General features: G+C 43.5%; 1 protein-coding gene across 3 annotated transcripts in view; it reads right to left on the bottom strand.

Moving 5' to 3' along the window:
• The window catches only part of HMCN1 (hemicentin 1), a 280,560-nt gene that overhangs the window by 91,678 nt on the left and 172,947 nt on the right, over window positions 1-15,935 (bottom strand). For 2 of the 3 annotated variants that reach the window (XM_060276655.1, XM_060276656.1), the window contains exons 47-55: window positions 15,436-15,549; window positions 14,613-14,699; window positions 11,179-11,370; window positions 8,609-8,782; window positions 7,441-7,554; window positions 5,588-5,733; window positions 4,164-4,314; window positions 3,014-3,214; window positions 1,524-1,637 (exon numbers count right to left, since the gene is read on the bottom strand). In XM_060276655.1, the coding sequence (XP_060132638.1) occupies window positions 1,524-1,637; window positions 3,014-3,214; window positions 4,164-4,314; window positions 5,588-5,733; window positions 7,441-7,554; window positions 8,609-8,782; window positions 11,179-11,370; window positions 14,613-14,699; window positions 15,436-15,549 (1,293 nt within the window). The remainder of the gene's footprint in view (window positions 1-1,523; window positions 1,638-3,013; window positions 3,215-4,163; window positions 4,315-5,587; window positions 5,734-7,440; window positions 7,555-8,608; window positions 8,783-11,178; window positions 11,371-14,612; window positions 14,700-15,435; window positions 15,550-15,935) is intronic. The other variant, XM_060276657.1, reaches the window with a different exon arrangement.

Genomic DNA, 15,935 nt, shown 5'->3' with positions numbered 1-15,935 from the left:
TGGTCCAGAATAGGAGGCATAGGTTTGCGTGTTTTAAAAATCCCTGTGAGGTCAGTAATGGCTCCAAAGGCATAGGGCTTTGTGAGAAAGCGAAATCAATTTTGAACAATTCTCTCACAAGCCAATCATATATCCCAGTAGATGAACTAAACAGCAGCATGTTTGGGTCACAAATGTAGAATCAAACAATGGAAAAATAAGCTCATCTAGAGTTTTTGCCTCAGCCATGGCACACTGGGATCTCACAAGAGAGTCATTTCTGCAGACCGAGAGCTGGATCTGCACATTCAGAAGAACCCATTTCAGTTTCATTCAGGCACATTTGGGGTCTTCCTCAAAGCCATGTTAGTCGCTGAGAAAGTGGTGACTGGTGCCCATTTTGACTGGTAGGGTAAAAGACAGGGATCCCAACAGTAGGTGGCGCAAGAGCCAATGAGAGATGGAGCCAAGTAATTCTAGTTTTGTCCCCTTTCTACTGGGACTGAGGAGGAAGCTGACCTGAAGGCAGGGGGAATGATTATGCTGATGACTCAGGGCCAGGGCCGGTGCTAGGATTTTTGGCGCCCTAGGCGAGGTCACCTTCTGCCCCCCCCCCCAGTGTGAATGGCAGGAGGGATGAAAAAGGGCACAGAGCCCATGTTGCTGGCCAGGGCAGCGGACGCTGTCTCTGTGCGGCTGCCGGCACTGCTTCCTTTCTGCTCTCGGCCGCTTCCCGCTCGGCCCAGAGGTGCTCCTGCAGCCAATCAGAAGCTGCGGGCGCTTCTGGGCCGAGCGGGAGGAAGCAGCGCCGGCAGCGGCACGGAAACAGTGTCCACCGCCCAGGCCAGCCTCCAGAAGGCGCGCACAGCGGCGGCGGCCTCAGAGGAGGATCGCCTCCCGCGTCCTCCTCCCCAGTGCCCCTGTTCGCCAGGTTCCCTGGCACCCCCCAGCCCAAGCCTAGGGACGGCCCTGCAGGCAGTGGTGGGCGGCGGGCGGGCTGGCCAGCGCAGCGCCCCTCAATTCCGGCGCTCTAGGCAGTGGCCTAGTTTGCCTTTATTAGCGCGCCAGCCCTGCTCAGGGCTTCCCAACCTTGAATGGGCCTGCAGGCATATTTGGAAATCTAAGATACTGTTGAAAGCACCACAAAATGCCTGTTTCACAAAAGAGAATCTTGTGATGCACAGACAAAAGAGGAAACACACAGTCCACAAAACATATTTAGAATGGCAGTTTCACTGTACAATGTTAGTTTGCTAGTTTTTATGGTTTATTTGTTAACTGCCTGGGGAGATGGCAACAGAGAGGTGGGATAGAGATACCTTCCACAGTTTTAAGATATAAAAAAGGATTGCAAATGAAGCTCTTGCTTGTCTGGGAGTTGTGTTTGCACAACAGACCCTTCAGTTAGAAAGCCTATTCCTTTTCTGCATTGCAGGGGATTGACGCTCAGGATCCCTTACAACAAATGTTTTTACCATGTCCCTTTCCCCACATTAAAAAGGGCTAGAGGATGGCTAAAATTGAACAAAGTAAGGTGAGCTCACGAAGAACGCGGACATCATACTGGATGGAATCCTCCCCAGCTTCGTTTACAGCCACACACGTATATCGTCCCGCATCTTCACTCTGCGCCCGTGGAATCTGCAGTACACGACCTCCTAGAAAAAAAGACAAAAATGAACTTTCTGCCATTCTAAACACAGATCTCTCCCAAGACCTGAATGAATGGATATACTTGTGCATCCCCCCCCCAACCCATGGCCTATCCTAAAATTAAAGCATGCACCAAATTCCATCTGCAGAAGCAAGCATCTGTTTGCAGTGATGGCTGAACCGTCATCATGTCTTCCTCCAAAATTACCGGTAAGTTTTATTTACATTTTGGACCTAACTCATTTTGGGTTTTTTTTTTAAAAAGGACAGACCACAATGCTTCGAAACCAAAGGAAACAATGAGAAAAACTGTTTTCATATAATGCATATTGCCGATATAAAAAGTACGCAAAAGTCTTACAGCAGACCCGCGAAATGCTCAGACTCAGATTCTGCAGCTTCAAGGCTGCACAACAGCCACTGAAAACATCTCTATTGGTTTGGACTAGGCATGCAGATGGTACAGAAAAAGACACAAAAGTAAGGGAGGAACTGATCTCAAAGGTATTGCCCCTCCCCCAAAAAAATTAGCAGAAAGTTTTAATACTAACACATTACTTTGAATTCTGTCTGGAAGCAAAACAAAGGAACTGTGGGTCACAGAGCACTGCCATAATGTATTTCCTTTAGGAGGCAGGGGGTAATATCTTGCCCTTCCCTGAATTAAACTCCCTACAAAACACCCTATGTGTTGCAATTCTTAGTTGTGTGGTTGCCAGTGTTCACGTGTGTGAACTGGAAGCATATTATCTCTTATTAGCTCACACATGAATTTCTCATCTGCAACTCAGAGTCGTGCGGCACATGAAGGACACTGGGGTGGGGTGGGGGCGCTAATTTAATTATTGTAAAAAAAATAAATACAGGTGAAACTCCGAAAATTAGAATATCGTCGAAAAGTGCATTTATTTCAGTAATGCAACTTAAAAGGTGAAACCAATATATGAGATAGATGCATGCCATGCAAAGCAAGATATGTCAAGCCTTTTTATTTGCTGTAATTGTAATTATTTGTCGTTAGGCGGGTCAATTATAAATGGAATGTAATTAATGAAATGTAATAGCAATGTTTATTTTTGTATTATTGTATCTATTTGTTTTATTACTGTGGAATTTCCAAAAGAAAGCATTGGTAAAAATTAAAATAAAAATAAAAAATAATAAGTTGAAATAAATGCACTTTTCGACGATATTCTAATTTCCCGAGTTTCACCTGTATTCAGAGCATCTCAGCATGCTGCAGCATTCATAGGTTTACCCAAACGATTTCAAACAATAACCTTAACATAAAATGCCCTTGAAGAAATGCTTTTCTTAAGACTGTGGAGGGGACATTGGCTGGCTATCTTAATTCATAATTGCTAATCTGTTTCATACAGACCTGGCAGGATCAATACTTTATTACTGGAACTCAGGGGGTAACCATCTTTATACCACGTGAGTACCGGAGGGGGAACAGCATTAGTCTCACAGTACAAAGAAAGAGGATTATTCACGATCACATCTTTGGCTCCTCCTCCTTGACCACCCAACACGTCACCGTCTTCCCAGCTTCCAGGCGGCTTTCGGAAATGAGGGGGCACTGTGATAGACGACACAGGCAACAGGCAAGCGGAAAAGAATGAGACATTTAATCTTTCCTATTCCCTTCCATTTTTGCTGCCAATGTACCTAACTGCATGCTAGCCACCCATTTTGCTAATAAATAGAACAAGCAATTGCTCTTAACATAATAATAATAATAATAATAATAATAATAAATATTTATTTATACCCCGCCCTCCCCAGTCAAAAACCGGGCTCAGGGCGGCTCACACCAACAGAATTGCAATAAAACATAAAAACAATTAATTAAAATACAGATTAAAATACAGTATTAAAATTTAAAGCGCAGCCTCATTTCAAATAGTCCATAAGTCCAAGCCATGAGGAAGGAAAACAGAGGGGTCAGGCTGAGTCTAACCCAAAGGCCAGGCGGAACAGTTCTGTCTTGCAGGCCCTGCGGAAAGATGACAAATCCCGCAGGGCCCTGGTCTCCTGGGAAAGAGCGTTCCACCAAGTTGGGGCCAGTACTGAAAAGGCCCTGGCTCTAGTAGAGGCCAATCTAGCCATCTTATGGCTCGGGATCTCCAGAATATTGTTGTTTGTGGACCTTAAGGTCCTCCACAGGGCATACCAGGAGAGGCGGTCCCGTAGGTACGAGGGTCCCAAGCCGCATAGTGGTGTCCAAACTTTTTTCAAAGAGGGCCAGATTTGATGAAGTGAAGGGTCGTGAGGGTTGACCAAAGGGCCAGCCAAAGTTGTTATCCTTCTTTTAGGAATGAAGTTGTTAAGCTTTTTTTTAGGGTTGAAGTAGTTGTTGAGGCCGGATTAAACCAACCGGCGGGCCGGATTAAACCAACCGGCGGGCCGGATTAGGCCCCTGAAATGGACTTTGGACATGCATGTATTAAGTAAACACAGGCCTATTTGGGTTTTTTCTTATCACCCAAAGAGATGGATAGGCAGGTGGAAATCAAGACCCTTTTTACCTTGGATGCTGACATCGAACTCCAGCTCATCCTCTCCAGCGATATTTGAGGCTATACAACTGTAACGGCCCGTGTCAGATATCTGAGCTGACTTGATTTGCAGAACGCGCCCGCTGGCTTGGATTGTTATGTGGTCATCTGATGCAATAGGCTGTGATTTAATTATCAAGAAGCGCACATGAGAATTTCATTATTATTTTTAAATGCCCATGAAATGTTACATGCATAAAACGTGCCCATATTTTGTGAACCACAAAGTCAAACCAGTGGTGTGGTTTTTGCACTGGAGCTGGAAAACCCAGCCAGCAAGGCTTTGCATCGGACTTAGAGTTGTATGGGGTTGAAGCAGGGTCTGTACTTGGGGGGACGGGACGTCCTACTGCACTAGTGGGATTTGTTTCACTGGTTTATGCTACTACAGCATCTTACTTCAGTCTGGCCCTTATTGGGTTGTATCCAACTAACTTCTACACAGAGTAGAGCTATTGAACTGAATGTATGAGTCATATCCATTGAAGTCAATAGGTCTACTCTGAGTAGCATTAACTACAACCTCATGCTTTCGTGCACCCAGGAACCTGTTGCCCATTTCCCCTCTGCCTGGTGTTTGATATTTGACCTTTCTGTTCTTGCAGTTCTGAGGAGGCAGCAAAAACAGGAGGTTACCTAAACACTTCACCATAGCTGTCAAATTCTCCCTTTTCTCACGAGGAAGCCTATTCAGCATAAGGGAATTTCCCTTTAAAAGGGGGAGAACTTGACAGCTATGCACCTCACACGTATTCGGGCTGCAAGTTGTGTAGGTCTGAAATAAGTCATGATCTAACAGTCCATTTTTCCTAGTATTTCCATCTCAGTGCTGAAGCCATTATCATTTCCAATTTGTTTACTTGCAAATTATTAAGAAGAGAGTCGTTTTAAAAGGGACCGTATGCTGGTCCCCTCTGCTTTGCCAACAGAAACAAGAATAATATTTCTATTAATGTGCTTCCTCATGCGGGGACTCTTAACTCTTGCCAAAAGACCAGCTCTGGAAAAACTTACGAGCATCCAGTTCTCAGTTGATTGGATTTGCTCTTATGTCAGTACCTATAAAATTCTAGGAGCCAAGAGCAATAATCCACATGCCAGTGAAAGCAAACTACGGAACCGATTCTAAGCACAAAGTGCTAAAAACGAAGACCAAGGAGGAGCAATATGGAACTGCAAAAAGACAAGAGTGCAGAAGGCACTCATATGCCATCCTGTGGTTTTGAGATGGTGTGGTATTCACAGCTTTACGCATTCCATGGAAAGAAAAGAGAGCTTCCTAGGGTGCTGAATTACTATGTTTTTGTGAGACGGGATAGAGGGAAAGAAGACGGTGCTGTAGAAAACTTTGTTTTTAAAACTGCTTGTTGAAAGGAAGTAATTTGGTGACTGGCCTGTCCATCCTTGTACCATCTGATGCCCGCAGCAGGAATTGCATGTGCTTCACACTCCAGTGTAAAGCTGTTGTTCACTCTGATCTTCACTTCTTTAGGAGATAAACCCACTCCTGACAAGTCCCCTCTGTTTATGGTCGGAGGGACTGCACACAAAGAAAGAAAGAGCCCATTAATTGAAATATAGTTTCTCACTTCAATATCCACTGCATTATCAGAAAAAGAGCATGCATGGGTGACTTGCACCACATGAATGCCCACATCAGCAATTAGTCATTCCTGGTAACTGAATTACTGCAATGTGATGTATCCTTTGGGATTGATCTGCAGGCTGGCTCAGAATGCAGCAACTGGGTTGCTTGTACCACTAGCTACTGATCTGCTACCAGGACCAGCTCAAGGTGTTGTGGTGGTAACACATATAGTCATAAACAGTTCAGCAGCAGGTTGTTTGAGGGACCACCTTATCCCTTATAGGACCCCTGGACGGTTAAGTCCAGTCAAAGGCGACTATGGGGTTGTGGTGCTCATCTCGCTTTCAGGCCAAGGGAGCCAGTGTTTGTCCACAGACAGCTTTCTGGGTCAGGCAGCCAGCAGGACTAAACCACTTCTGGCGCAACGGAACACCATGACGGAAACCAGAGCACATGGAAACGCTGTTTACCTTCCTGCCGCAGCAGTACCTATTTATCTATTTGCACTGGCATGCTTTTGAACTGTTAGGTTGGCAGGAGCTGGGACAGAACAACAGGAGCTCACTCCGTCGTGGGGATTTGAACCGCCGACCTTCTGATTGGCACGCCCAAGAGGCTCAGTAGTTTAGACCACAGCGCCACCCACATCCCTTATACACCCAGTAGATTGCTGCTGTCTGCAGGAGAGTTAGTTTCTCCTGAAAGTCCCAAAGATTGCCACAGTAACTCAGCAGGGCTTTCTGTGTGCTTGCCCCTATTGTGTGTAACGGTATTCCTGTTGAGGTACAACAAGAGGCCACCATCTGCACTTTCCTCTAACAACTGGATGTTTTTGTTTTGACGGGCTTTCCAGCTGAAAAACCCAAGGTTAAAATGAAAGACCAAAGAAGACATGACTTACACATGAAACAGATGCCTTCTTCAGTTTTTAATGAAATGCAGTCTGCAGTCTCGAGAGGAAGCATGGCAAAGGCTGCTTAACGGTTTCTTCTCTAGTCTTTTCCCCCCTCCACTCAAAAATATCCACACTTCAAGTTGCTTTTTCGCATGTACCGTGTTTCTCATATTATAAGACATGTCTTATATTTATTTTTTCCTCAAAAAAACACACTATGGCTTATTTTCAAGGGATGTCTTATTTTTCTCCTCCTCCTCCTGCCGTGGCCAGCATTGCTGCTGCGCCTATCACTATGTCTATTTTCGGGGTATGGCTTATATTCCTTGAATGCTTAAAAATCCTGCTATGGCTTATTTTATGGGTATGTCTTAAAATATGAGAAACAGGGTAGGTGGAAAGTTCTTTCCTACAGCACCTGCAACAACAGGTGCTGGAAGCTATTTTGAATGGGGGAAACGACTGGATGAGAAAGAGTTAAGCAAGCCTTTCTTCCACTACCTACCTGGCAAGCTGTTCCTTTCCCTCAGACATATTAGCTGCCTGCTCCAAGCCTTTCTCCTGGTGTCTCACTTGGCGCTAGCATGCCAAGGGAGAAATGAAGCAAAACAAAATGTAGGTATGTGGCTTCACTTTGGTTCATAAGTGAAAAATTCAGTCAATGAATGAGGTTGCATCATAAATCCCCAGCCACAATGGAGAGAAAACGTGAGGCGAGAAAACAAAAAATATAGCGATTACAGCAAGATTGTTAGCATGCTTACTGTAGACTTTGACTTCATAGTGTTTTAACGTTTCCCCTGCTTCATTTGTAGCTATGCAAGTGTATCTGCCAGTATTGTCTTCCTGGGCATTCAGAATCTGTAGAGTTCGGCCACCTGTGAAACAATATGGTTTGTTTAGGTTAATGCTTGTATGCTTTCCTCTGAAACAGGCAGGGACACTGTATGAATCATGGTTGGCTAACAATGCCAATGGGGGAAAAAATGAAACCATGTTTACTTCATCACATGCTAAAGCCGAAGTACTAAAGGAATTCTTGGGAGGTGGGCTCTAGCTAGAGTGATTCTGGACCAGCCTTGGGTCTCCAGATATTGTTGGACAACAACTCCCCCCACCATCCCTGACCACTGGTCCTGCTAGGTAGGGATGATGGGAGTTGCAGTTCACCTGGGGTCCCAAGAGTCAGAAAGACTGCTCTAGACGGTCACAATTTTGCATGAGGGATTCAAGGATAAACCAGAACTTCAGGTTTGCACAGTTAAAATGGATTAAAAGGTTATCTCTCTTGTAATGAGAATGAAGCTGATGTAAGGCAACGTTCCGCCAAACAAACATTCCCTCCATGTGGAAACAAAATGCCAGGAAGAACGCTTCTGACCTAGTCTTCTCCCTCATGTGTTCATTCTTATGTAGAGGGAATGTTTAGAGGTTTATTCGATCACATGAGCCCCCCATCTGCACTCTGGAATGGTAAACCCAGACAGAGGTTTACCACATCAATGAGAATTACTGGTAGGTCCACATTCCATTTTTATTTTGAAAAATCTGATTGCTCCTAATGCTTTTAGGACAGGCATCCCCAAACTTCGGCCCTCCAGATGTTTTGGACTACAATTCCCAGCATCCCTGACCACTGGTCCTGTTAGCTAGGGATCATGGGAGTTGTAGGCCAAAACATCTGGAGGGTCGCAGTTTGGGGATGCCTGTTTTAGGATAAGTGAAGTGGTAAAACTTTTTTTAAAAAAAACTGTAGTGTGTTCTGCATCTTGTATAGCTGTACAAGATGCAGAACACATTAAATTCTGCCCACTTGAAGAGCAGCAATTGACTAAAACTTGTGCATCACTTTCTGCCCCGCCTAGACTTCTCTAAGTAATACAGTGACAAAAGCTGCAATCAAAATAATAGAAAGAAACAAAAATGTATTACCTGGCAAAATCCTGATGTTCCTATTTGATTCTATGGGAGCTCCATCTTTTAGCCAGGTGATTGTAGCCGGGGGATAGGAATAAGCCTCGCAAACCAGTGATGTGGGGTTATTCAAAATAACTGTGACTTCTTCGGTGCCCCCGTCATTATCTGCACCCACAATAGATGGAGACACTGAACAAGAACCGGGGGTGGGGGTGGGAAGGAGACGCATAAGAGAAAAGTAGAGTAACTGGTTCCTGTGGATTCCAGCTGCATATTCAACACAGTGACCACGTTTGAACCTTTGATGGTGATGGTAAGGAAGTGTGTATATTTGCCCCAGCAGAAAACATCCGGTATATCTGCTACTAAATCCAAGGGCATATCTAGTTACATCCATAGGAATGTACATCGAATTTCATTAGGGTGTGCACCTAGGGATTTTTTATTATAATTTTACAGACGAACATTTATTGAATACATAACTCTGCTATAAAGGGATTTATTTTTATTCATCAAACAAATTAAAACTTAAACTATTTCTTTAAATTAACATCTAAACTTTACTTTGAAAATACTTTTAAAAAATGAGACACAAAATACGATTATTTATTATTATTTTGCTGTTCTGATAACCAGGTGTATAATATACAGTCAATTTTCATTATCATTATATTTAACCAGATAATGAGCTAACCCGAATTGACCAAAACACATTAAGGTTTCTGCATCTTCCTATCCTAGAGAATGAGATACTCCTCACCAGGTGTGAGCAAAAGGTGGAGTGTGGAGCTTGGGTGGAAACAGAATCATGAAACAGATGCAGATGCAGGCATTCCTGCCTTTTTATTCTGCCTGCATCTCTGTGTCTGTTTCTCCCTTCCGCCTTTTCTCTCCCCAACCACTGCTTCCCTCACCACAATCCCCCCTTTTTTTGAAACATTAGGGTGCATCTGGGCACACCCCTAGGGTTATACCCCTACCACCAAGAAATTCTGAAAGTTGTACTTTTGTAAGAAGCCCAAGGATCTGTAACAAAATTCTCACCACCACCACCAATGTACAATTTCCCAAGATCCCTGGGACAAGAGCTATTTATATTTAAACCAAGCACCCCAAGCCTGGTGAGCAGCTTTGCACGTACAGTGGTACCTCGACTTACGAACGACTCGACAACTGAATTTTTCGACTTAAGAATGGGGCAAATGGCCGCTCGCTTACGAATTTCTCGACATCTGAACATAAATCGTGGAGGTTTTAGATAGGGGTTTTTCGACTTATGAATTTTTAGATGGGGTTGCTTCGACTTACAAATTTTTCCGTTTCCAATGCATTCCTATGGGAAATCGCATTTCCAATGGCGCTTTTCGACTTACAAATTTTTCGACCTATGAAGGTGCCTTCGGAACGGATTAAATTCATAAGTCGAGGCACCACTGTAGCTAGGGATGGATGGACCTGCCATTTTCATTCTCTCATTCTCCTCATTTTTCCAATCTTAAATTCGGTTCCTCACATTTCTGTAATAATTAGGGCTGAGTTTTAAAAATTTGCACGAAAATTCATCAGCCGAGACCATATAACACTGGTCCTGAAAGACCCTACATTGGCTCCCAGTATGTTTCTGAGCACAATTCAGAGTGTTGGTGCTGACCTTGAAAGCCCTCAACGGTCTCAACCCAGTATATTTAAAGGAGCGTCTCCACCCCCATCGTTCTGCCCCAACACTGAGGTCCAGCTCCAAGGGCCTTCTGACGGTTCCCACACTGCAAGAAGAGAGGTTACAGGGAACCAGACAGAGGGCCTTCTCGGTGGTGGCACCTGCCCTGTGGAAAGCCCTCCCATCAGATGTCAAGGAAATAAACAACTATCTGACTTTTAGAAGACATCTGAAGGCAGGCCTGTTTAGGGAAGCTTTTAATGTTTGATGTTTTATCATGTTTTTAATATTCTGTTGGGAGCTGCCCAGCTGTTTAGGGAAGTTTTTAATGTCTGATGTTTTATTGCATTATTATTATTATTATTATTATTATATGAATTTCCTCTGTTATATAAATGCATTCGCATTTTTATTGTTATATGTTGTGATGGGAAATAAATTTGGTTTAGTCAAATTCACACATTCTGTAACAGTGGGCTTATACACACCTCCATTGCCTGGCTGCTTTCCCCCGCGGAAACCCATTCATTACCACTGAATCAGAAAGAAAGGAAAAAACCCAACAACAATTGGGTTGATTTAGCACTAAAGAGCTGTGTTCCCAGGGAAAAGTGGAGGGGCAAGGGCAAAACTTCTAAGACTTGTGCTTTCTAGGCATAGGACAAGTAGAAGTACGGAAGAGTCCAAAATGTGAACCAAAATGCAGCCATCCTTCAAGCTTCAGATTTCTCCAAATTTTGCAATTCACTTCTCTGACCAATGTATACAAAAATGCATATAATAGAAAGGTGTGTATAAAAGTGGATATATCCCTACGAGCATAAAGATGTGCAACATGTTAGGGGAAATTGCAAGCGAAATATTTTACTGACATATTCCGTTGAAACAGCTCTGCCTTCATCTATGGGAAAACACACAGAAATCTTACCAAGTACATTAACACTGAAGGTTTTGCTCTTGTCTCCAGCTGTATTGGATGCAATGCAGGTGTATCTCCCCGTGTCAGAGACTTGTGTATTTGCAACTTGAAGAAAGCGCCCGTTGGATATTAACTGATGGCTATCATCCTCTAGGAAAGGTTGCCCATCTTTTAACCATGTGATTTCTGGGATAGGGTTCCCTTAAAAAAAAAAGCAACATATATTTGTAACTGTTAATGACTTCTAACACTTCATTGTTCAGGAAACTTAAAATATAAAGTGAAAACTATATATCAGAAATATGTGTGTGTGGAACAGTATAGGTATAACACATACAGATACAGACTATTTTTTGTTGGCAGGTAAGGGTATTATTTCTAAAAAACAAATCACAGAACACTTCTTCAGAGAGCTATTATGGACATGTCTACAGAGGCAGTTAGATGTGAGCCCAACATCAAATGCAAAAAAAGTCATGGATTGACTCCAACTAAGTTTTACTCAGAGTTGAGCAATTGAAATTAATGAACCTAAATTAGTCACACTCATTAATTTTAATGGGTCTACTCTGAGTGGGACTAGAACAGAATACAATCTTATATTCCATTAGTAGATAACTTCAGAATAACTCTGTGAAATTCAATAGTTGTTGGGTTTTTTTAATCACCAGTTTGAAATTGGTCTGAGATGATATACATTTGCTGTGGACATTTCAAAGCAAACGCGATAACCATTTGTCCTGAGGGCAGAATTATTTTACACCTGAGTTACTTCATATTGTGTTGGCCACTATCCCACCTTCCTACAGCAAAGTTTGCCTCTGTATACGCAACACATTTTCCTACCACAAAGTAAAGGTTTATAGCAATTCTGTGGTGGAGAAAAATCACAGTGGGCTGTATTTACAAAATACATATTGGCAACGGTCTGGTGCAGACGTAACACTGGTTCCCTCCAAACCATGCTTTGCAATTCTGGAACCAAGGTCCCTCCCATTCCTTCCTTCCATCTTCAGTGCAAATGCCCTCTTCTTTATCTGTCTTAACCATGGCCCAATATTATATACGCATCAATGCTAAACCAAGGTTAATGTTAACCAGGGCTGCCCTTGTAACCAGAGAATGAAACAGCCTTGGGAAACTTTGTCAAGAGGAAACTATGCCAGCATTAACCTTGACTACTAACAGCGAACATGCAACATAAAACCTGCAGTAGAGAACCTCTTGCCTGTAGGCCCAATTAGGACTGCCAGACCTTCCCATTTGACCCGTGAGTCCATTTTGCCAACCGGTCCCTCATGTGATATCATCCAATATCAATCCCAGTTACCGCGGCTCATTTCAGACCCTTTTGCGCAAAGCTGAACTTTGTACAACTGTGCTGTACATGGCTTTGTACAGCACAATTACGCAAGCCATGGCTTAGGAATCAGTCGCTGGCTTAACTAAGGCATCTTATGCCATAAAATGTTGAATCGCTTTTGAATTTGGCACAGTCTAGGAAGCAGCGGGAAGTTGCTGCTTTCTAAGGACGCTGGTAATGACCTGAAATGCCTTCGGCTTGCAGCATTCAAAAGCCGTGTTCCTGCTCCCAGTTCCTTCTTCATCTGCCAGCTCAAATCTCAGCAACAGTGCAAAAGGAAAGATGAGCCCGTCTTCCATACAAAAGGGGAAACATAGTCTTTGGTCCGACCATAGCATTGGTATGTCTGGAACTTGTGTGTTTGTGTATGGAATAGATGGTTGGAGGCCATCTTTACTCTTCATTGTGTTTGGGTTTCTTGCCCTGTCCACCATTGGAATATGACCTCTGAAAAGTTGGCCATGTTTGAAGCGGCCCCTCAGAGAGAAAGCAATTGCCTGCCCCCATATTAAATGATATTAAACGATGAAACTAAACAATGCAGGGTGGGGATCGTTCAAGAAAGGAGAGGAGGGAAGAAGAAGAAGAAGAAGAAGAAGAAGAAGAAGAAGAAGAAGAAGAAGAAGAAGAAGAAGAAGAGGAGGAGGAGGAGGAGGAGGAGGAGGAGGAGGAATAGTTTGGATTTGATACCCCACTTTATCACTACCCGAAGGAGTCTCAAAACGGCTAACATTCTCCTTTCCCTTCCTCTCCCACAACAAACACTCTGTGAGGTGAGTGGGGCTGAGAGACTTCAGAGAAGTGTGACTAGCCCAAGGTCACCCAGCAGCTGCATGTGGAGGAGCGGAGACGCGAACCCGGTTCCCCAGATTACAAGTCTACTGCTCTTAACCACTACACCACACTGGCTCTCTCAGGGATAGCTCAGTCAACACAGCATGAGACTCTTCAAGGTTGTGGGTTCAAGTCTCATGTTGGGCAAAAAGATTCCTGGACTTGATGACCCTCTTGGTCCCTTCAAACTCTACATTATATACTGTAATTCTTGAGTGTGCCTTCTTGAATCTTCTTCCCCATTTGCAAACTATGGTGTGCAGGAGTCAGGGTTTTGCCTGCAATGTTTTATATCTTGATTTTATTCAGTGAACTGCCCCGAGACCCCTGGGTATAGGGCGGTATATCAACAACAACAACAACAACAACAGCAACAACAACAACAACAACAGACCATTATGACCGACATTGAAGAAATATAAAACATAATCCTTTCTTGCTTGTTTCCTTCACACTTTGAATCTAACCTATCAATGGCCTTTTAGAACAGAGTGACTGATACGTGTCTGTCTTAGGCATATTGTTTTAGGCATATTGTCTGGGTACAAATGGCCCAAGGGATAAATCATTCCCACTCAACACTCTGCTTAGTCTCCTTTATAAATCCATGGTGGACCCTATTAATTTGACTCCACCTTCTAACTAGTGGTGAAAGCAACATAGAACACAAGCATTGCCTCCTTATCTTTTGTTCCCAGTAGCCAATTCCTCATTCGGGTTCTTCTGCCCCATGTCCCAATCAAGCTGGCACATGGTTGTGCTCGCACATGCAAGAGAAGAGACCTTTGAGGTTAGCAAGTTCTCCTCGTTAAAAATAAATTAAAAACCAAGCTCACAGAAGATCCCGCAGCTCTGCTGCACATAATGCAAGGGTCAGAAGTAGACATAACAGGAGGCTACCCTCGTCCACCTGCTCAATGGATAAATTGGAAGGCTGGAAGGGACCGCAGTTGAACAGAGCAAGACCTCAACTTCCCAAATTGACTTACTTCATTCATTTTCGCCTCCCTGGCTTGGCTCACTTCCAATATTGGAACCAGCCTGGGAGAAAAGAGGCTGAACAGAGAGGTAAAGCTACAGGTGAGCTCTCCTGTCTTGTGTTGGTGCAAAAAAGTAGACACACAAACATGGCCTTTATATATGAACAGGGCAGACACAGAGATAGGAATGTGGCTGTCCACATCACATCTAATCTGGCCCTAACAAATGGCCAAGTCACCTGTAATTAAGACAAACCTTGCCTTACCTGTTACTTCACAGGCCAGCATGAGGCTCTGCCTCTCTTTCACTTTCACATCTTCCAGGTTGTTTTCTCCCACAATGCCCGGAGGAACTTTTACATTGTTAAAAACAAACCAAAGAAAGGCAGATGCATGAGGAGATCTTGTTAGCTCACATTAGAAACCATAAATGCTGCTCCATTGTCAGCAACACTATTCTCAAAACATGCTGAGAGGTGAGGAATGTTGCACCTTGTCAAGTATATGATGAAACCTTAAAGACACTCATTTACATTAGGAGTTTTTCCCTGAGACTTTTGAGGGAAATAAAGAGAGCCGCCATTATTCGTGATATGTGCATTCTTCCTATTATCTTCTCAGGTCACTTGGATGTGATAAAAATCATAAGGCTCATCCACACTTCTGTTTACCCCACACCTTCCTCCCAGGAAAACCTGATCTTTGGCGCTGAATCAGAGCAAATATCAATCAGCTTTTCTCCAGAATGAAATTTGTATTTATTTATTTATTTATTTATTTATTTATTTAATTCTACCCCGCCCATCTGGCTAGGTTTCCCCAGCCACTCTGGGCGGCTTCCAACAAAAGATTAAAAATACATCACAACATCAGTCATTAAAAACTTCCCTAAACAGGGGTGCCTTCAGATGTCTTCAAAAAGTCAGATAGTGGTTGATTTTCTTGACATCTGGTGGGAGGGTGTTCCACAGGATGGGCACCACTACCAAGAAGGCCCTCTTCCTTAGAATAGCCGTGGAACTATTCATGAATATCAGGAGTGAAAACCCAAAAGTTCTCAAACCCTCCTGACAGCTGTCGCATGCTCACCTAAAACAGAGAGCTCATAGTTCTTCCTCTCCTCTCCTGCAACATTAGTCACCACACAGGTGTAGCGACCGGCATCCTTCATATCCACCTGCATCAAGCGCAACATCCTGCCACCTGAAGAGGAGTCATACATTCGCATATTATAACGAAGACTGACAGTCAAATATAGCCTGACAATATATAGTGCCCATATTAGTCCCAGGACACTGTCATAAGAATTTTAAGGCCACAAATATAGAATATTCATAAATGCACACATATCTAAATATATGAGCCAAGTGTCTGAAATAGTATGGGAGAGCAATCCTGAAGTCATTTTGACTCTCCCAATGACCTCAAATATGCCTCTGCAGTAAGGGAGCCAAATGGAAAAAGCCTTCCCATTGTCTTTTCGCTTACAAACCTGTCTTCAGGGCGTATTTGTGTATGAATAGGGTTAGCCTGTGACCTGGATTCAGCAACTAAGGTTTTAACCATCACCAAAGAATGGCCAGGCTGCC

This window comes from Zootoca vivipara, chromosome 7, assembly GCF_963506605.1.
Source record: "Zootoca vivipara chromosome 7, rZooViv1.1, whole genome shotgun sequence".
NCBI lineage: Eukaryota > Metazoa > Chordata > Lepidosauria > Squamata > Lacertidae > Zootoca > Zootoca vivipara.
Note: the sequence above shows the minus strand (reverse complement) of the source record. Positions and strands in the feature narration are given on the sequence as shown.